Genomic DNA, 21543 nt, shown 5'->3' with positions numbered 1-21543 from the left:
CACTCACTAGTTTGTTGCCGATGGCCAGTGAACACCAACTGTTTCGCAGCTAAACTTGCCTAAATATCGTGATTTTTTTTTTTCTCAATAGTAGTACTAGTAACAATAACAATAGCAATAATAATAATAATAATAATAACAATAATAATGAGAGAGAGAGAGAGAGAGAGAGAGAGAGAGAGAGAGAGAGAGAGAGAGAGAGAGAGAGAGAGAGAGAACTTACAGCCAGTGGAGAAACCATAAAAAAATAAGACCAATTATGCAAATTAGGTTGGAGTGAGCGGTTTCCGTAGGAAAAGAACAGTGTACGTATAAGTGCGCACACACACACACACACACACACACAAAGGGAGGAAAAAACAACGCATTTGGAAACAACGTATGAGCAAAAATAATATGTAAATTCAACATGCAATAGATATTAGGAAAAAAAGGATGAAAATAATGCAAGAAATCGAACCTGACACGGAATAGAAAAAAAATAAAATAAATAAATAATCAATAACCAATAAATGAATAATGCAAATTGTCTAAAAACAACAAAGTTCAATATATACAATCCTGAAAACCCAGGACTCGTAAAAATGCGACTCACTAACACTGCACACACACACACACAAAAATACATGAAATAAAAAAATAATAAACCAGTACGTCTTTCCTAAACCTCTTATCACGTTTTTTTTTTCTCAACCTTAGTTCTTTAACATCAGAAGACAGTATATACAAAGATAGCCGTTTCTGTCCATCACCTTTCCTGTACAAAGGGAGAGGAACTGAGAGGAAGAGTAAAATATATAGAAGCTAATTTTATCCATCCCTTTCTGTGTCAAGTTTTTGAGGAAATGAAGAGGAAACAGTAAATAAGATAGGTGGTAATTCTGTCAGCCTTAATACCTCAATTAAAGAGGAAGAGAGCAAGTCAAGATAGCTAATTCTGTGTATTATCTTCCCTGTGTCAAGTCAAGAGGAAATTATGAGGAAGAAGCCACTGGAAAGACACTCAGTTTGTCTCCCACACTCCACATGCAAAAAGGACTCCCCAAAAAACAATAAAACATGGATGTGGGAATGAAGTGTATTTTAATTTAGGGTAGTAGTTGCTGTTGCTGTTGTTGCTGTTGTTCTTGTGGTGTGGGGGCAGCTGCGGCAGCATTGGCGGAGACTGGGCGGGTCTAGGGGGGCATCTCACTTGAAGATCTTGCCCTGGTTGAACTCTCGGCCCTTCTTATCCTTGCCTACCCATTTAAAATACTGGTCGACCATCGCCTTGGTGGAGTCAGCCGAGGGGTCCAGCTTCTCCCAGTTGTAGGATTCATAGTCAATGGTCCAGTCTTCACATAGCTGTAGAGAGAGTGTGTGTCAGCTGACTAGTGACCTGGTACTTCATGACTGATATTCTGAACACTTCCTCCTGCTTCACTACATTTCAAAGGCTCTAGTTGAGGTTACACACGTTTTTAAGGGTTTTCTACAGTTCTAGTGGCAGGTTAATGAGATTTATGCATTGTTAACAGGAGAAAGTCTTGGGAACAGCTAATCATAATCATCTGTGGCCTTGGAAAATAGTTGTGGAAGTGACGTGGGTTTTTAAGTGTTTTGTGGTTCTATTGGCAGATTAACAAGATTTCTACATTATTAACAAAAGCAGTCTTGAGAACCCCACTAATCACCTCCGAGGCCCTGGGAAACCATTGTGATGAAGTGACATGGGTTTTTAAGAATGTTTGTGTGGTTCTAGTGACAAATTAACATCACTTATCACCTCTTTAAAAACAGCTATGCAAGTACAAGGATTTCATGTGTGTGTGTATTTAAAGAAGGTTCTGAAGACTGTTACCTCCCTCATCACCATAACCCAAGCACTGTCTTATATAAGGAACCTGTAGGATGAGAGAGCACCATGACAAGACTATACATTTCATAAGGGACCTGAGGGTGGAATGGAGAGGTGCACCCAGACCACAGTACATTTTATAAGGGGTCTGAGGGTTAAACGGCTCACCACCACCACCACCACCACCACCACCACCAAAGAAAGAGACTACATTTCATAAGGAACCTGAGGGTGGAATGGAGAGGTGCACCCAAACCAGGCAGTAGATTTTATAAGGGGTCTGAGGGTTAAACGGCTCACCACCACCACCACCACCTCCACCACCAGCAACACTCACCGGGAAGGCCAGCTCTTGTCCTCTCCACACCCAGATGCCGGAGATGCAGTTGTTCCCGTCCTCGCCGAACACACACATGGAGGCAAATGCATTCTTCCTCAGCTTGTCAACGCGCTGGAACATACCTACACACACACAGATGGAGAAAGCACATTAATTATTACTGTTACGACTCTATGGGGTATGAATATTCTTAAAACTATATAAGCAAGGACTTCTTATTGATCTTGCACACACACAGGGAGCAAACATAACTATTTCTATCAAAACTACTTGGGTATTTTGGCTATTACACTCAATTCATATATGTTACAACCCCCCCCCTCTCTCTCTCTCTCTCTCTGACATCACTAATCTCCTTTCTCTCTTAGACACCACTCTCTCTCTCTCTCTCTCTCTCTGTTCCACTCATTCTCTCTCTCTCAGGTCAGGTCAGGTCACTCACCGCTGATCAGGTTACAGGTCATGAAGATCTTAGAGAGCTCATCGGCATATCTGTAACAACGGAGAACGGCTTTTAATATCATGTCTAATCTTTTCTGCTTAACTTTGTCCCTGTTTACATTCAAGGCCTGGAGTGAACTTAATGACTGATCTATTAATACTTTATAATATACAAACTAAGATATCAATATACATAAACATACATTTTCTTTACCCAGGTTCCTCAAAATGTGTCTTTCCTTAGTGTGTGTGTTTGCGTGTGTATTTTTCCTGCATGTCTAAAGAATATTGAACTTTGCAGCTCATTTTCTTCCTTGCAGCTTCCCTGTTTTTTGCTGCATCTCTCCTGGCTTCCTCTTGCAGCTACTCTTCCCTCTCCTGCAGCCTTTATTTTCCCATTCATTAAGACAGTAAGTTGAAGTGGCTAAATACAGTTCACCTTGGGACTGTCATGTGTAGGTCTGTTTGCTTCCTACACCTTCCCTTACATTCTAATCAACCTTTTTTCTATTCCTCCTGTGCATCTTAACAATATCTACTTTACCAGCTTCCTTTATTATGTTCTCTAAAATACTAGGCTGAAATAACTAGACACATTTCAACCTGGGACTGCTACATGTAAGTCTTGCATCTTCCTTTGTTTTCCTGCTAATGATCTGCCACTTTCACCAAGGTCACTGTACACCCAACAATTTCCCATCACCCAATGTCAAGGTGATGGGTCGTAGGAAGGGAGAGATATTGCTTTGCCCTCCCCTTGACCCCTTCAAGCCACAAGGCAGGCAGGGAACACATGAGAGGGATAACACAGCCACCAGCACCACCACTGTTTTTGTATGGTGCAGTTTTCAGTAATAATAGTAGTAGTAGTAGTAGTAGTAGTAGTTTATAATCTACTACTCAAACTACTATTACTACCACCAGAATAAGTAATAGCATTAATATTTGTTGAGAGATTAGTCCTTTATCTTTGTGAAGGCATAGATACTTCTCCAGTTGGTATATCTAATCTAGAAACATGAAATGAAAGCTTATCACTATCTAGGAATAAACAAAGTGCGCTGTGTGGCCTTGCTGTGGGTGCGTGTGGCCAGACGTGGTGTGCCTAAGCTCCTATCAAAGGGCTAAGAATGTGAGTGATGTGTGTGTGTGGTGGTTTGTCTGGGCAGCCTCATGTGGGATTGGAGAGAGTGAGAGAGATGAAGACACACAGAGACCACACAAGGCTGAGAGAAAGAGACAGAAAGACAGATGAAGAGGCAGAGAGAGAGAGAAACAAGAAGAGGCTGAGAGAGAGGGGACAAAAGATAGACAGAGAGACCATACCGTGGAGGCCAAGTATCAGAGGAGCTGGGGACACAATAAGCACACCGGGGAACACCTACTTGTACTCGCAATACCAAATCGAGTAGTGGTCGGGGTCAAACTTCTCCCAGAAATAAGGCACGGATTTCTCCTCATCATTGTTCGAGTAAAACCGTTTGAAGTCATCCATCACAAAGTTCCTGCAGGGTGGAGGGAAGAGACAGGTTAGTGATATGGTAGTGAGGCTCTGATAATACTATACTTAATCTTACACCAGTATCTCTCTTCTCTTCCTTCTGGCAATACTACAATTTATTTTACAGCATCTCTCTTCTCTTCCTACAAGTTCCTGCAGGGTGGAGGGAAGGGACAGGTTAGGGATGTGGTAGTGAGAGGCTCTGATAATACTATACTTGATCTTACACCAATATCTCTTCTCTTCTTCTAAGTTCCTGGAGGGGTTAGGAAGACAGGTTTGGGATGCAGTGGTGAGGCTGATAATGCTACACTTCTTACTCTCTCACCTCTCTCTTCTCTTCCTCCTTTCCTTACATCTATGATCCTCTAATTTCCATTCTTCCTGTCTACCAACCTCCACTTCAATCCACATTTCTTTAGTCTCCCTTCTTTCCTTTCCTTCAAATCCAGACTCGTTTTTCTCTTTTCCCTGTAACTCCATGCTCCTTCACTCCTTCACAACTACACTTATTTCCCTTCCTTCTCACCCACATCATTCTATTCACGAGATACATCATTACATCACAGAAAACACTAAACCAGCAACACAAGATCAAGAAAAACAAAACAACACACATTTCTTCCCAATATATCATCTCTTCTCTCTCTCTCTCTCTTTCTCCTCCTTCTCCTCCTTCACCCAGTTCCTCACTCACCCAGCTGGCAAGGCATCAAGTGGGTCCCTAGGCTTGGGTGCAGGAGGGGCCTCGGCAGCCGGTGCAGGCTCCTCCTTCTTCTTGGCTGGCTGCTCCTTCTTTGGCACCTCCTTCTTAGCTGCCTTCTTCTCCTGCTGTGGGAAATGTGATGTTTGTTAAGTTTTTGTTGTTTTCTGATTTTCTGTAAAGGTTTGTGGTGTGGTTGGGAGGTCGTTTGGTTGGTGTCGTTCAGCGTGGTTGGTTGTAGAGTTGTTGCCTCATTTTTTGTTTATTTGTGTGGCGGTGTTTTAATAAGGAAAGTGGTTTGTGGTGCGACTGGTAGATTGGTTCATTGACTCGACCACAGGGTTTGTAGTGTCAGTAATATATAACAGACGCATTCAATCCCACAAGATACTCATTTCATGCCACATTAGAGAAAAAATCATTAACAAACACGATTATGTACACAAACGCAATTTATCTACCACAAACTTGCTGATATAACACACACACACACCACCTCTCATCCCAACACTCATCCAGCCTCACACTTCCCAGTACTTTGCCACACTTCACTTCCTCCCAATCTCCCCCGCCCCATCACTTCCGAGCTCACCCTCCAAGTTTGTCCTCTCCCAATCCCCTTAGCCAAGGTCATTGTCCCCCCAGTCACCTCCCAGCCTCCCCTCTCCTCCCAGTATCTCCCAGTCATCCCCCAGCCAGGTCCCCCTCTCCTCCCACATTGTCCCCCCAGTCACCTCCCAGTATCTCCCAGTCAGGTCCCCCCTCTCCTCCCAGTCACCCAGCCTCACCTTGTCACCCCCACCCTGTTTGATCTTGCCTTGCACCTCAGCGAACTTCTTGGGGTCAAACTGGGCCATCTTCTCGCACAGCTTGAGGTCCCCAATGATGGCCTTCACCTGGGGCTGGTTGATCATGGTGGCGAACCAGCGGTTGGTGTTCTGGTAAGGTTTACGGAATGCCGGCTCCAGCACGTACTGAGAGAAGTAGAGTTTTATTAGCGCTTCTTATGTTATTCTTGTTTTTGGATGTAGTGACAGCAAAAAAGGATGTATTTAATTAGTTTCCTTCTTGTTCTTAGTTTACGGAAGCCTCCAACATATTGAAAAAAAAAAGGACAAGGGTTTTTTTTTAGTTTTCTTCTTGTTATTCTGGTTTTAAAATACAATGCTTAGGACCACTGACTTCCCCATCACTAATTTGTCTCTAAGTCTCTCCATCTCTTCCTGTTTCTCTCCCACTCTTTCTTAGCCTCTCCATGTCTCTCTCAGTCTCCCCTGGTCTCCCTCCCTCTTCCTCACCTGGTAGAGATGCAGGAGGGTACAGCAGACGGAGATGTCAGCAAGAGAGATGCGCTCCCCCACCAGGAAGGTCTTCGTCAGCAGGTGTGTGTTCAGGCAGCTAAGGGCCTTCTTCACATCCTCCTTGGCACGCTCTGTGTTGCCCTTGTTAAACTGCATAATGCCCATACAGGGGAACACCCACGTGCAGGACGCTGGCAGGATCTCGTTGTCTGCAGGAGGAGGAGCGGTGATGGTGGTGGTGATGGCAGTGGTGGTGGTAGAAGATTGGGTAGGGAAGAGAAGAGAAGGGATAGGAAGGGTAGGGAAGGAATGGGAAGGGTAGGGGGCAGTAGAGTAAGGTATGGAAGGGTAGAAGGGAAGGAAAAGGAAGAGAAGATGAGGAGAATTAGAGAGAATTCAATTTTTTTCTATCAAATCAGTTTATTTCATACAACTTATCTATTTTTTTTATCTAGAAGTGTACTCTCTCTCTCTGCTTCATCTACTAATCCTTTAACTCAACCCCCCACCCCCCACACACACACACGCGCACACACACACTCCACCACCACTACATACCTGCAAAGCTCATCCAGGACACAACCTGCGCCTGGTCCATGGGTGTGGCGCCGCGCAGCTGTTCATTAGCCACAGCCCAGGAGATGGCATTGCTCTCAAAGATGCACCGTCCATCGCTGGTCTCAAATGCTGGCACCTTTGAATGACAGGTGATGGGTTAGAGATGGCTGGCTGGCTGAGAATGACTGACTGAACACTGAAATGACTGATGGGGTGACGGACTAGCTGACTGAACACTGAAACGACTCTGATGGGGTGACTGACTGAACACTGAAATGACTAACAGGCTGATTTACCAATGAACAAATAAAGTGACTGATGGGCTGACTATGTGGCTGATAGATAAATTAAAGCTAACATGTAAAAATATATTAAAAACCTGATGATCAAGATTAAAACACACGAACAAATGGAAGAAAAAGTCAGAACACCAAAGTATATGATAAAAAAAAGCACATTTAGAAGTTGACAAATAAGCATTCAACACAGAGAGGAAAAGTATATATTGAGAAAACTAAGACAGCATGAACATAAGCAAAACACAAATAAGAAAAATAAGAACAAACCTGAAAAAATAACTAAGCATGAAGAACACAGGAGAAGGAATGTTACGGCAGAAAACAAACAAATAAACAAGCAAACACATTCACCAAATAAATAAATAACAAGAACAAAAATACACACACACACACACACACACACACACACACACACACACACACACGGCCTCACCTTGCCCAACGGAAACTTCTTAAGGAAATTATCAGTCTTGTTGGTTTCCCCGAAGACGAAATTCTTGTCTAGGGTGACCTTGGCGCCGCTGTACTGCGCCGCCACCAGCACCTTGAAGGCGCGGAAATTCTCTGGGTAGGTGTACAGGGTCTGCCGGAGCAAGGACGAGGGTGTGGTCATTTAACTGCAGCTGGTGTCAATATTAGGGTCTTGTATTGAGTTAACAAAGTGTATGATTAGTGTGTGTGTGTGTGCGTGTGTTTACCTAGTTGTGGTTTACGGGAGGGGAGTAATCTTGTAGCATCTTGTCTCTATATCTATCTAGTTTCATCATAAAAGCACGGACAGTTTCGCCATTCATGTCTTCGCCGAGTTCATTCCGTTTGTTCATACTTGTGAGGAAAACTATATTTCTTGATGTCTCTTCTACAGTTAACTTTCTTCAACCTCTTACTGTGTGCCTAAATTTATAAAACATTCTGTGTGTGTGTGTGTGTGTGTGTGTGTGTGTTAAAGTATCCTCTAATCTTTCCTCCTTAATTCCTTCATTATTCAAATCAATCCCACTTTTATTCATCTATTTATTTATTTTTTTTTCACTAGGGGAAAATTCTCACCTTTAAATCAACAGCTTTTTATCTACTCTTACAAATGATTCAGGTTTCAATAACTACCAATCTTTCTCCTTCTGTTACTGTTTCTTTACTTCCTTCAACCTCTCCTTCAACTTTACTTCCTTCAACCTCTTCTGAATTCACCCAAACACCTTAAAATTTTGGCATTATCACAACCTAAGATGATACAATATGTGGGCCTGACTCAGCATGTTGTCAGGGTACAATATTTCGAAGTATTTTGCATCACTACCTCTTCTGTGTAAGGAATTCACCCAAACACCTTAAAATTTTGGCATTATCAAAACTTCATATGATACAGGGACAATATGCTGACTCAGCATATTGTCAGGGTACAGTATTTCTATGTATTTTGTATCTATTCTGTCCATCTGTCTGTCTGTTCCTCACGATCTACGAATATAATACAAATTTTCTGCATTCTGTCCATCTGTCTGTGTTCCTGTCTCTCCTTGTCTCTGTTTATTTAAGTAGAAATATATTTAGCTTACAACAGAGATATGTATGTGTATATGTGTGTGTATGTATGTGTGTACCCCCCACCACAGCACACAGTCCCTTGTCAGCGGGCGTGGGCGTGGCAGGGGCGAATGCTCTGGCCATGACTTGACTCCTGACGCCCAAAGAGGACTACAGGGAACACTACCATGGCACGACACTATAGGCCTTACATTGAACTGCAGCCTGGACGCACTCACACTAAACTATCTTAGGAGCGTCTTAGTAGCTTCTGGTGCATTGTGGGTATTTGGCAGACGCAGATCATAGGGTACAGGACACGCTGATATGTTAAACTACTTGTATTGTCACCCTGATGTTACGTAAGGGGGAAACAAGAGGAAGGAATAAGGGTAGTATAGAAAATGGGTGTGTAAGATGAAGGTGATGAAAGAAAATGGGTTTGTTTCTTGGTCTACAGAACGGAGATAGGAGGTAGAATGCTGTGTTTAGAAGGTTGATTAAAGAAAGTGTTTTGTAGCTATTTCTCTCTCTCTCTCTCTCTCTCTCTCTCTCTCTCTACCCAGTGACAAACATATGAGCCCTTTAAACCATCAAGCCAACCTGGGCACACTGAAATAACACTCTTTGCTAACATATGGTAAATTTGTACTTATTAATGTATAGGGTATGTGTCTGTCTGTCTGTCTGTCTGTCTGTCTAATGGTCTGTCTGTCTGTCTGTCTGTCTAATGGTCTGTCTGTCTGTCTGTCTGTCTAATGGTCTGTCTGTCTGTCTGTCTAATGGTCTGTCAGTGTACGTACATATATCTGTGTGTGTGTGTGTGTGTGTGTGTGTGTAATGGTATGTCTGTCTGTCTGTCTGTGTACAGTAAATATTTTCTTGTTACTGTAGTGAGTCATAGATATTGAACTGACAAGAATGAAAGAATGACTAATTTATAACTGACTGACTGACTAATCAATAAACTAAACAGCTGCCTGACTTACTAACTGACTGACTGACTGACTGACTGACTGAATGGCTGACTGACTGACTGGCTGACTGACTGACTGACTGAATGACTAACAGAAAATGAGAATTGATTTTGTTTACACTCTGCAAAACTTTCAAAACAACAATGACAGGTTAAAATATCAACAAACACAAAATTATGGTGAAAAAAATAAATAAATAAATAGAAATAGATAAATAATTGTGAATACAGAGACATCAAATACTTGTCAAAATTTGTAGAGAGAAGTTTAACATATTGGGAAGTAAATAGGCTTAAATAGGCTTAATTTTATCACCCAGGGACTAATATAATGTAGGCCTACTGGTTTTGTCTAATTATTATTATTATTATTATTATTATTATTGAGCTTCATTCCAAGTCAATATTTTTTCTTTTCTTTTAATTTGTTTTTATTTAATTTTCTTGTTTGTTTGTTTGTTTATTTTTGCTTTCTTATTTCCTTCCTTCATTTCCAGTCTTCAATTTCTCCTTTCCTTCTTTCATTTCTCCTTCCTTCTCTTCCTTCTAGATTCATTATTCTTTACTTTCTTCCATCTCTTTCCTTCTCTTCCTTCAAAATTAATACTAACCTACTTTTTTTCCATCTTTCCTTCACTTCTCTCTAAACATTCTTGCATTCCTCCTTCTCCTACAGACAGACAGACAGACAGACAGGGAAACTCGTGGAAATTGAGTCCCACTAGCTATAATTTCCTCTCCATCTCTACCTTCCTTTCCTTCCTTCAGACAGACAGACAGACAGACAGTTTTCCCTTCCTATTTTCCCTCCCTCCAGACAGACAGACATACAGACAGCTGCTGCCGCCCACCTCACGCCCACACGCAGCTGTCACGCCCACAGCCACCCACAACAGCTAGGCAGGGGCGCCGCTCCCCACACACACCCCCTGCCACGCTGTCTCTCACCTCTACATCTCTCAACTTTCACTTCACCTAACTTTACCATACACGTAAACAAAATACCGGCTGCATTATATCTCCCTATTATTCCCTCCCCCAGGCTTCCAGTGGGGCGTTAATGGGTTGTAGGTGTAGCTAATGGGTTCAGCTGTGTGGTCTAATAATGATCTGAGGCGTGTGGTGACAGATGATCGGGAAATATGTGGATTAGTGGAACAGTATGGACTACTCACCCCGTCCACCGCCATCGCTGCTGTAAGAGGCCGACTGCTACTCAGCGCACGCGCGATATGCCGCAGTTCACGAGCCTAATGTATTTTGTTATATACTTCTTTATTTTGGGATTTATATTTGTTTTGTGGTGCTTCTATTATCAGTGTATTTTTTTGTTTATTTTTTTGTATTTATAATTGAGATCAGTTGTATTTTTTTTCTTATCTACAGTCTTCAACATTATATATGCATTTTCATGTGTAATATCTACTTCTGTTTTACTTTACGGCACTACATATGTTGTCATTAATTAACTGTCTGTTTGTATTTGTAAGCATATCATTATTTTCTTAGCCTTTGAGACGTTTGTACTGAATAATTTCCTTCTTGTAAATATTTCCCCTTTGCCCTCGTCCTTTTCTCATAAATACATCACTAAACCTACCAATCATTCTATCTATATATCAATCAGTCAATAAATATAACACAGTGGAATGCATTAAAATATACCTTGACACACACACACACACACAGACACACCATCTTAGGGCGCCATGGAAGGGGGGGGGGAGGGGAAGACCAGCCCAGCACCAAGGTTATAAGCCCTGTATGGGGAGGAAGGAGTGGCCATCATCGTCATCAGCAGCCCAGAGACCTAATTCAAATGACTGAGGAGAAGAAGGAGGAGGAGGAAGAGAAAGAGGAGAGAAGAGGAAGTAGAGAGATAGAGAAATAAAAGAAAGCTATGAGAATGATAATAATGAAGATAGATTGATAGGTCGGCGAGAAGGAAGGAGGAGGAGGAAACAGAAAGCGGAAACAAATGCGCAGGAATTATGAGGGTAATAATAATGATGACAACGCTGATTACGAAAAAAAAATAATAATAAAAGAATAAATAAAGAAAGATAGATAGATAGATGGATAAATAGAGATAGATATATAGATAAATTGATTGATAGACAGATAGATAGGTAGATAGATAAATAAATAGAGATAAAAGGAAGGAAACAAGAGAAAGAAGGAAAGAGGAAGAGGAAGAGGAGACGGAGGTGAAGGAAACACAAGAAAAAAAGAAAATAAGAAAATAAGGGAAGCTGCAAGAAGCCACCAGGCCTATACGTGGCAGTCCCAGTATGAAATATGCCTATTGATTTTCGCCTTTCATCCCCAACCATAAATATGTCTAATCTTCTCTTAAAACTCCATAATGACTCAGCAATAAGTTGATTACTGAGTCTGTTCCATTCATCTGTTTGAGAACCAATTTGTAGTAAGCGAAGATTAGAAAAATAAGAATTACGAAAATGAAACAGAATGGAAAAAAGAAAGAATGAGAGAAAGGGAGGAAAACTATTATAATTATGAAGAGAAAGGGAGGAAGGGAGGAAAAAAGAAAGAAGGAAGAAAGGAAGGTGACAAAGTATGAATAAATAAATAAATAATAATAAATACGAGGAAAAGGATCCTAGAGAGAGAGAGAGAGAGAGAGAGAGAGAGAGAGAGAGACCCGAAGAAAATAATGAGTGCAATAGTGATAAATGAAATGAAAGTGAAATTAAATAGTAATAATAATTAGTTTTTGTTCCTTCACTTTTCTCCTAGTTTCCTTCCTTTTTTTTCAGTTATCCTTTTGACTCTTGTTATTCCTTCTACTTTCTTTTTCTCTCTCGCTCTTCCTTTTGTCTCCTTTCCTCTCTCTCCTTCCTTTTCTACACTATTTATCTCTTCTCTAACTCTTTCTTCCATTATCTCTCTTTCTTTCTTTTCTTTCCTTTTCTCTCCTGATATCTTTCATTTCTTTTCTGTCCGTTTTCTGTTACCCTTTCGTCTCTCTCTTTTCTCCTGATATGTCTTTCATTTATTTTCTGTCCGTTTTCTGTTACCCCTTCGTCTCTCTCTCTCTCTCTCTCTCTCGTCAGGAAGGAACGAATAAAACCAACGCCAGCTTGTTTATCTGCAAGTATTTACACACATAACAATACAGCCATGTACATGATAAGACGGTTTTACAAATGTACAGTAGGTGGTGGTGGTGGTGGTGATGGTGGTGATGGCCAGGCCCTTCCACCACCACCACCACCACCACCTTTCGTATATTTTGAAGACACTTTGAGAAAGACTGTAAGCCACATAGGAAGACGAAGGCACAGGTGTGTAGACAGGTGTGTGGACCTTGCTTCTACACCTGCTGTGGAGTAGAGACAGGTTTGGAGGCTGGTGTAGGTGTGTTAGGCCTCACCAGATCCCCTGACACCTGTTCATGGAGTAAGCAGGTGTGTTGAGACTGTAAACGCTATCCCCACACCTGCTTGGAGTAAGTACAGGTGTGTGCAATGACAGGTTGAGTAGATGTCACTGTTTCCTCCCCACACCTGAACTTGGGAGTATTAACAGGTGTGGAAGAGGTGTAAGGCGTGCAACTAGCCCCCCACCAGGACCCCACACACCCGCATGGAGTAAAGGCAGGTGTGTGTGGGAGGTGGGATGGCTTAGTGTGTGTGTGTGTGTGTGTGTGTGTGTGTGTGTGTGTGTGTGTGTGTGTGTGTGTGTGTGTGTGTGTGTGTGTGTGTGTGTGTGTGTGTGTGTGTGTGTGTGTGTGTGTGTGTGTGTGTGTGTGTGACCTCAAATATGTAAAAATGTTGAGAAATAAACAAAAAATAAAGAATAAGTAGTTTTTAGGCTTAGTTTTTTAAGTAGATGTGTGTGTGTGTGTGTGTGTGTGTGTGTGTGTGTGTGTGTGTGTGTGTGTGTGTGTGTGTGTGTGTGTGTGTGTGTGTGTTAGTCCTGTCATACTCAACACACACCCATCTCGGAGCTAAGGACACGAGGACACAGCCCATAGAAGGGTAGGGGGGGAGGGAGGATTGGAGGGTGGGTGGGGGGGGAGATAGGACGAGCTTATTAACAGGATACAAAAATATATATACACTATTGTCTATTACAAATTACACGAACAGAAGAGTATTTTCCTCACTGCCTTGTGGTGGAGGTGTCAATGGGTCTATAAACAGCAAAAAGAAGGACCCATTAAGCCGAGTCTAAACGAGGAAATTCAATGATTCCTTTATTCATTTCTCTCTCTGACTTCCTCTCGCGCGGTTTTTGTTTACATCTCGGTTCCCGCCACTCGATTCAAACTCTCGCTGACTCCTGTGACTCGCCGCGGCTTATTGACTGGTAATAAGGGCGTGAGTCAGCCTTCCCCGTGTTATGAAAGTTGCTTATTGCTTAGTCACTGGTGTATGATTGGTTTGTGTTGTGGACTGAAAGAGTGTGTGTGTGTGTGTGTGTGTGTGTGTGTGTGTGTGTGTGTGTGTGTGTGTGTGTGTGTGTGTGTGTGTGTGTGTGTGTGTGTGTGTGTGTGTGTGTGTGTGTGTGTGTGTGTGTGTGTGTGACTGACTTGTACCTACCATCTTGTATCTCATGAAAATATAACTAACTGGGATGGTGATGAGAGAGAGAGAGAGAGAGAGAGAGAGAGAGAGAGAGAGAGAGAGAGAGAGAGAGAGAGAGAGAGAGAGAGAGAGAGAGAGAGAGAGAGAGAGAGAGAGAGAGAGAGAGAGAGAGGAAATAACGATGATAAACAGATGAAGACGATAAAAATAAGAGGAAAAAAATAGAAAAAAACGATTGATGAAGACGATAATAAAGGAAAAAATAGAAAAAAAATAAAAGAAAGGAAATAATGATGACGGATGATGCTAAAAAATAATAATAATAATAAAAAAAGATAAATAAATAAAGTGACGCCCAAAAGAACCATCGCAAATGCTCCGTTTAGCGCGTCGGCTTAATGTGGTCCATTCCTTCTTTATTTTGTCTTTGGTTCAGCGTAGCCCCTGCTCTGTACAAACCCTGCATCACACAGCAACACCCACTGCCTTCCTCTCTCGCTTCACCTAACTCAAATATACAAAATCACAGCTTGCTTCTCTCTCTCTCTCTCTCTCTCTCTCTCTCTCTCTACATGTAAATGAGATTGCTATTCCTCCTCTCTCTATCTCTCTTCGTTTCTCAGTCTCCTTCTTTATCTTCTAATTCTTCCCTTCTCTTCTATTTCACTTATTTTTTTGCTTTTTAATCTTTTCTGTTTCTTTTCTTCCTTCGTATCAATTTTTTTTTTAATTCACTTTTTTTTCTCCTCTACTTTCCTTTTTTCCTTGTTATTTACTTTCATGTGTAAATTCTTGCTTACATTTTTTCCTTTCATTCATATTTTCCATCTGACGCTTTCTTCTTATCACCATCAATCTTTTTTTTTTTTCTTCCACTTTCAAATTCCTGCTTATATATATTTTTCCTCATTATTATTTTCCATCCTTAACTTCTTTTTTTTTTTAACCATTCCCTTTACCAACTCTTCCTCTTCCTCCTCCTTCTCCTGTCAATTAATATTTTCTGTCTTTGCTCCATCCATTCCCGAGTTCTCATTTCCAACTCTTCCTCTTGCGTTACTAAACGACTCCTCAGCTGCCTCAATTGGCTTATAAACTTAATAGAAAAGTGGCCCCTAAAAAAGAAAAAAAAAAAAAACGAAAAACAATAACAGGACAAAGAAGTGGGGGCATACATCTTTCACCATAAGAAGGACAGCCTCATTTAAAAAGGTCCCCATTAAAAATTTGGTCGCCCAACCGCGTCTGTAAACATTTATATTCGCCCTCCCTCTCCCTTAATAAACATTTATAGTTGCCTTCCCTTTCTCCTTCTCTCTCTCTCTCTCTCTCGCTTGAGTATTAGGGAAGGGAACACTACAAAAAAAATCCATGCTGCTCTTCAAGGGTAAAAAATAATAATAAATAAAGAATTGGTGGTGTCCATTACTAATCAGGCGAATTATGTCACCCGTCAGTTATTGCCTCACCCACCGCCACACTGACTAACTGACTGACTGGGTGACTGACTTGACTAAATCGCCCAGGTGACTCACTAACAGCCACCGTGAGTCTCGAATTGCATCCACACCCGAAAGCCCACACCAGCCGGCCCACACCCGCCACACCCGCACCCCCAAACAAGTGTGACCCGAGCTGCACTTTCCCCCAGGCTGCCGTCACCCAGTGGGAAAACCAGAGGCTGTGACGAACGGCTTAAAAAAATATATATATATAAACTACCATGTGTTTGAGCCCCTTACTGTGGGGGTTTGGGGAAGACTAGAAGGTTGTTTAAAGTATGAAAGGCAATTGGGGTGCCCTTGGGGGTGTGGCGGGACACGCACGGGGCAAGGCGGGGCTGGACGAACCGAAAAACACGTCAAGGTGGGACGGGATCCGGCAAACAGGCGGACTTTCACAGACTGACGGACTGACGCGACAAGGATCATACGTAAACGGGGTGCTGGCTATCCTTCTCGTCGTTGCTGCTTCCCCGCGGTGTGCTGTCGAAGAACCGCCTGAAGGTGAACTCGAAGAACGCATGCAGAGGCTGATCTTCGTTGTTCACCCACTCCAGGTCGCTCTCGTTAGGCTCGCTAGGTCTTAATTTGTCCGGGTCTATTGGGTCAAAGTTCGAGGTGTCTGTTGGGTGTTTAATTTCTGGTAGGTAGAGTGCCTGCTGCTTCCTCAGGCCGCCCTCGAAATCCAGAGACTGCAGGTAAGGGTGGTCTTTTACTTCCTGCGCTCCGTTACGTCCTAGTCTCTTCTCAGGGTGGGTGCACAGGCTCAGAATGAGGTTCTTGGCTTCCGGAGACAGCTTGGCCTGCTTGGGGATCTTCAGTGTGGTCTCCCAGTTGATCACCTGTGGATGGACGGGTGGGTGTGTTTGGGGTTCGGTGATGTTTATCTATTCTAAGTTTGTATGTTTTTCTGCTTAGTAGTGAAGCTAAGATGTAGTATTGTGTATTTGTCTTTGTTGATGCCACAGCTGGCCACAGATAGCCACAGCAAGGTCCCACAGCACACACAGGTATACTGATACCCCTTCACATTCAGTCTGTTCCCTATGCAATACTGGTAGTAGTAAAAAATGATCTATTGTCAATATTTGTCTTTATCATTAGTAGTAATTGTAGTAAAGATGAAATAAATAAAATATAAGTAAAAACAGCCACACACAGCACCACAGCCTACCTTGGACTGTGTCTCCGGGGGCGTGCTGGCGAGGAAGGGTGGCTGTCCCACCAGCATCTCGTACAGGATGACGCCCACACTCCACCAGTCGCACAGCTGTGTGTAGCCGGTGCGGGACAACACCTCTGGCGCGATGTAGTTCGGCGTGCCCACCAGCGAGTGTGCCAAGCAGCGCAGGTGTTGCCGCCGCCGCCGCCGCTCCAAGGGCTTCAGGTCGTCACAGTTACACACGATGTCGTTGTCCAGGCACGGGTCTATTGAGTCCTGCCGGTCGTGGTCGCCTGGGAGTGGAGAGGTCACATTAGGTCACATGATCCACATATATAAATTTTTTCATCAATACCTCTCCTCAATCTATTACTACTTAAATCCACTTACTACCACCACCACCACTACCAGGACAGCTCTCCACTCACCCACTCTTTGGTAGTACTTTGAGTTGTGTGTCCACCTGAAGCCAGTACAGAGCCCAAAGTCCGTCAGCTTGATGTGTCCGTCGCGGTCGATGAGGATGTTGTCCGGCTTGATGTCCCGGTGAATGAAGCCCATCTTGTGTACGCTCTCTATCGCACACACCAGCTCCCCAATGTAGAACCTGGCATGGGTGGGACAGGAGGAGGTGTTGGGAGGCTGATCCAATGTTGATGAAGCTTTTATCTATCTAATTTTACAAACTAAGAGGTGTATTCCTAAACACTTCATCATCCCATCTCTCTCTATCGCACACACCAGCTCCTCAATGTAGAACCTGGTGTGGGAGGGACAGGAGGTGGTGCTGAGAGGCTGATATGAGGCCAACCAAGCTTCTATCTATCCTATACACATCACTACAAACCTCCATCTATCATTTACACATCACTACAAGCCTCCAACTATTCTATAAACATCACTATGACCTGTAACCCCTAACCTAGCGCAAGGAGGGCCAGAAGGAAGTGCTCAGAGACCGACACAAGGCCCACCAAGCTTTTATCTATCTTATACACATCACAACAAGCCTCCAACTATTCTATAAACATCACTATGACCTGTAACCCCTAACCTAGCGCAAGGAGGGCCAGAAGGAAGTGCTCAGAGACCGACACAAGGCCCACCAAGCTTTTATCTATCTTATACACATCACAACAAGCCTCCAACTATTTTATAAACATCACTATAACCTGTAACCCCTAACCTAGCGCAAGGAGGGCCAGAAGGAAGTGGTCAGAGATTGACACGAGGCCCACCAAGCTTCTATCCTACGCACATAACCAAGAGCTGTAATTATAAGCATTTCATCATCCTTTACCATACCTGGCTAGATCTTCGAGAAATATGCCACGTTTGATGAGCAGAGACATGAGGTCGCCGCCAGGGATGTAGTCCATTACAAAGTACAGGTTGTCTTTGTCCTGCCGGGGAAAGACGCGTGGTGAGGCACAAGGTGGGTAACTGTGGGGATGTACACCACACACACACATGTACGCACTAAAAGAGGTGACAGAGGCATGGAGTGTAGGCAGTGTACATTAACTAGACACACACTAGGTGATAGACAACTAGACACATACTGGATGAGGTGATAGAGACAGAACACAACTAGATGCCTACCACAAACCAGCAACACAACACCTAGAACGTACCCAGAACACTAATTCGCAACACAAACTACTAACGCAACACCCAAGTCATTCACAACACAAACCAGCAACACAACACCCAGAACGTACCCAAAACACTAATTTACAACACAAATCTGCAACAAAACACCCAGAACGTACCCAAAACACTAATTTACAACACAAACCAGCAACACAACACCCAGAACGTACCCAAAACTAATTTACAACACAAACCAGCAACACAACACCCAGAACGTACCCAAAACACTAATTTACAACACAAATCAGAAACACAACACTCAGAACGTACCCAAAACACTAATTTATAACACAAATCAGAAACACAACACTCAAAACGTACCCAAAACACTAATTTACAACACAAGCCAGCAACACAACACCCAGAACGTACCCAAAACACTAATTTACAACACAAACCACCAACGCAACACCCAAAGCGTACCCAGACCACTCAATCACAACACAAATCACCAACGCAACACACAAAGCATACCCAGACCACTCATTCGCAACACAAACCACCAATGCAACACCCAAAACACTCACCCACCACAAAACACAACAAAACAACCAATTCACTACACAAACGACCCCCCACACACACCTGGAACGAGTAGTAAAGCTTAACGACCCATTCGTTGTCCGCCTCTGCTAAAATATCCCTCTCTGCCTTCACGTGGGCGACCTGGTTCCTCTTGAGCACGTCGGCCTTCCGCAGGGTCTTCATGGCGTACAGGCGGTGTGTGTCTACCTTCAGCACCAGCGCCACCTCTCCGAACGCTCCCACGCCTGAGGAATGGATGGGGGTGAGTGTGTGGTGATGGTCTTAAAATTTTGTTATTTATTTTTTCTTTCAGTGTTTGACGATAATGAGAAGAAGAAGGAGGAGGAGGAGGAGGAGGAGGAGAATCTGAGTCATTCCCATATTTCTGTCACCTTGAACACTGCCCAAGCCTCTGAGCTCACCCACAAGTCAAAATAACAATTTAGTGATTCATATCCACTCCTGCTTAGTGACACAAGGAGCCACACACTGAAAGCTGAGCAAGGTGCCTCCATCCCCCACCCCCAAGCCCCGCACCACCCAACCCGCCCCGCCCCAGCAGCCACACTGCCACACTCACCGATGGTCTTAATCTTGCGGAAGAGGTGTTTGCCCATCTTGGCGCGCTTCAGCCTGATGAAGTTGGATTCCTTCTGGGAGAGCATCTTCCTCATCTGGTTCTGGTCCTTCTCCGAAAGGCCAATCTTCTTCATCTCTTTCTCCAGCTGCAGGCGGCGGTTCTCTCGCTCCTCGCAGGACTTCATCACATTCTCGATGTGCTGCTCCATGTAGAACTTGAAGGCCTGTGGGGACAGGTTGCACACCCGCGACTCCCGCCGCTGCTGCTCCATCTCCTTGCTCAGCTTCTTGCGCTCCGGGATGGGCGACTGGTGTGTGGTCTTCTCTTCTGGTGGCGGCGGCGGAGGCACCCCGCGGCACGACTGGCCCGAGGAGTAGCCAGACTCCAACGTGTTATCCGACTGCGTGGAGGGCGAGGAGAAGCACGACACTGGCGAGTTGGAGGTGGCGTGGGTGTCCACAGAGGAGATGGGGCTCTCGGAGCGCGAGGCGGTGGAGGCGGTGTCTGCCGGCACGGGGGAGAAGTTCCGCTGCAGGGCGGACACGTGCGGGTCGTGCTGGTCGTAGCAGGACAGCGGCAGCTCCCCGTGGCCCGGGCCAGGGTCCACCGTGGACACCTGGCTGATGGGGATGTGGGCCAGGGGCGTGAGGGACAGGTCCAGCTCCTGCACCGGCGTGTCCTGCACAGGGATGCCGGCCATGGGGGGCAGGTAGGCAGGGCTGTAGCCGCGCCCTGCTGCTGCCATGGCTTGGATGGTGGACTGATAGCTGGGGGGTCCGTGGTAGGCACGTTGCTGCCGCTGCCGCCCAGCTGGTACCCGCAGGGCACCGCATCGCCGCCCTCCAGGCCCAGGCCCAGGTCCTGCACTGCCGCCGCCTGCTGAGCCACCGCCGCCTGCTTCTGCTGGATGGACGAGGCGTAGGACGGCGGCGGCCCCCGACACTGGGGGTGAGGCGGGGGCGGCGGGCGCCGCGGCAGTCTGCAGGATGGGCTTCTGCACCTGCGTGCTCTTCACACTCTGCATGATGATAGGCGTGGGCGTCTTGGCCTGTCGGGCCGTCTGGCCGCCGCGGGGCAGCGACGCCGGGGACATGGAGGTGGGGGGAGAAAGCGAGGAGGGGGACACTGGGTGGGGGGCGGGATAGGCCAGCTGTGGGGGGCTGCGGCGGCAGTCCTGCGTCGGGCTCTGACGGCTCTGCATGGTCACGTTATAGGAGGGGGGCGGCGCCGCCAGCTTGCCCTTGAGGGCTGACCCCAGGGGGTAGGGGGGGTGGGCGGTCCAGCTGCGGCCCGGTGGAGTTAATGGCCAGCGCCTGCATCTGGTGGGACAGCTGCTGCTGCACCTGGGGGTTGTTCTGCACCACCACGGGGGAGCGCCCCGCGGGGGAAGGACACGGGGCTGGTGCCGCGCTGCGGGGTGGAGCTCTGGGACACGCTGTTGATGTTGACGTAGTTTGCCTGCGCCTTGCTCTTGGCGGGGCCCGGGGACAGGCGGGACAGCAGCATGGGGCGCTGCGCCATGCCCGTCACCATGCTGGGCGCGCAGCTCGTGGGACACCCGTACGGCGGCGGCGGCGGCGTGGTGCCCCGCGGCGGCGTGGGCGGCGGCACGGAGGCGCCCTGGCTGCGGGGTGGGGGAGGAGGCGGGGCGTCGGCGGCCACGGGGTAGGAGCAGCCGTACTGGATGGGCACGGAGGGGGTGGGGCGGCTCGGGCACCTCGCCGCCGCTGCCCATGCGGGGCGGGGCGGGGCACTCGGCGTAGTGCCTCACAGGCACACTGTTGCTGTAGTAGAACTGCCCCCCCATGCCAGGGCTGTCTGAGCGCGCCCCGCCGGACCCGCTGCCGTCCAGGGCGGGGCTGCCGCGCTGCAGGGACAACTCGCGGTCGAAGCTTGACTTGCGGATGATCTTGCTCCCCTCCGCGGCCTTGGCGGGGTAGCCATTGTACACCCGCTGCAGCTCCTCCTCGGAGGGCACCAGGCCGAACGTGCCCTGGCACAGCGCGCTCACCCCGCCCCCGGAGCTGACGGGGCTCAGCCGCTCCCGGGGAACGCCGCCCCCCGCGGCATAGGGCAGCAGGGAGG

The 21543-nt window shown here is 45.7% G+C and overlaps 2 protein-coding genes across 3 annotated transcripts in view; both read right to left on the bottom strand.

Moving 5' to 3' along the window:
• Nucleotides 1-1066: 1066 nt before the first annotated feature.
• On the bottom strand, nucleotides 1067-10787 carry LOC135092810 (elongation factor 1-gamma-like). 2 transcript variants are annotated; one of them, XM_063991503.1, is made up of 10 exons: nucleotides 10659-10787; nucleotides 7414-7563; nucleotides 6682-6817; nucleotides 6121-6332; nucleotides 5611-5796; nucleotides 4817-4950; nucleotides 4004-4123; nucleotides 2620-2669; nucleotides 2175-2299; nucleotides 1067-1344 (listed from the first exon to the last, which is right to left on the bottom strand). In XM_063991503.1, the coding sequence occupies exons 1-10, from the start codon at nucleotides 10671-10673 to the stop codon at nucleotides 1189-1191; spliced, it is 1284 nt and encodes a 427-aa protein (XP_063847573.1). In that variant the 5' UTR covers nucleotides 10674-10787; the 3' UTR covers nucleotides 1067-1188. The 2 variants fall into 2 exon arrangements, with proteins under 2 accessions (XP_063847573.1, XP_063847574.1); XM_063991504.1 differs by having other exon boundaries at nucleotides 4817-4947.
• A 2552-nt stretch (nucleotides 10788-13339) lies between these two features.
• Nucleotides 13340-21543, bottom strand: part of LOC135092800 (serine/threonine-protein kinase Warts-like) — an 18892-nt gene continuing 10688 nt past the window's right edge. Inside the window, 11 exon segments of the mRNA XM_063991481.1 lie at nucleotides 13340-16380; nucleotides 16713-16993; nucleotides 17129-17307; nucleotides 18006-18103; nucleotides 18939-19123; nucleotides 19459-20226; nucleotides 20229-20394; nucleotides 20396-20728; nucleotides 20730-20843; nucleotides 20845-21156; nucleotides 21158-21543. The exon segment at nucleotides 21158-21543 is cut by the window's right edge and continues 19 nt beyond it. Coding sequence (XP_063847551.1) covers nucleotides 15964-16380; nucleotides 16713-16993; nucleotides 17129-17307; nucleotides 18006-18103; nucleotides 18939-19123; nucleotides 19459-20226; nucleotides 20229-20394; nucleotides 20396-20728; nucleotides 20730-20843; nucleotides 20845-21156; nucleotides 21158-21543 — 3239 coding nt within the window. The 3' untranslated portion in view covers nucleotides 13340-15963.

The sequence above is a fragment of the Scylla paramamosain genome, chromosome 41 (genome assembly GCF_035594125.1).
Source record: "Scylla paramamosain isolate STU-SP2022 chromosome 41, ASM3559412v1, whole genome shotgun sequence".
In the NCBI taxonomy this organism is placed as follows: Eukaryota; Metazoa; Arthropoda; class Malacostraca; order Decapoda; family Portunidae; genus Scylla; species Scylla paramamosain.
Note: the sequence above shows the minus strand (reverse complement) of the source record. Positions and strands in the feature narration are given on the sequence as shown.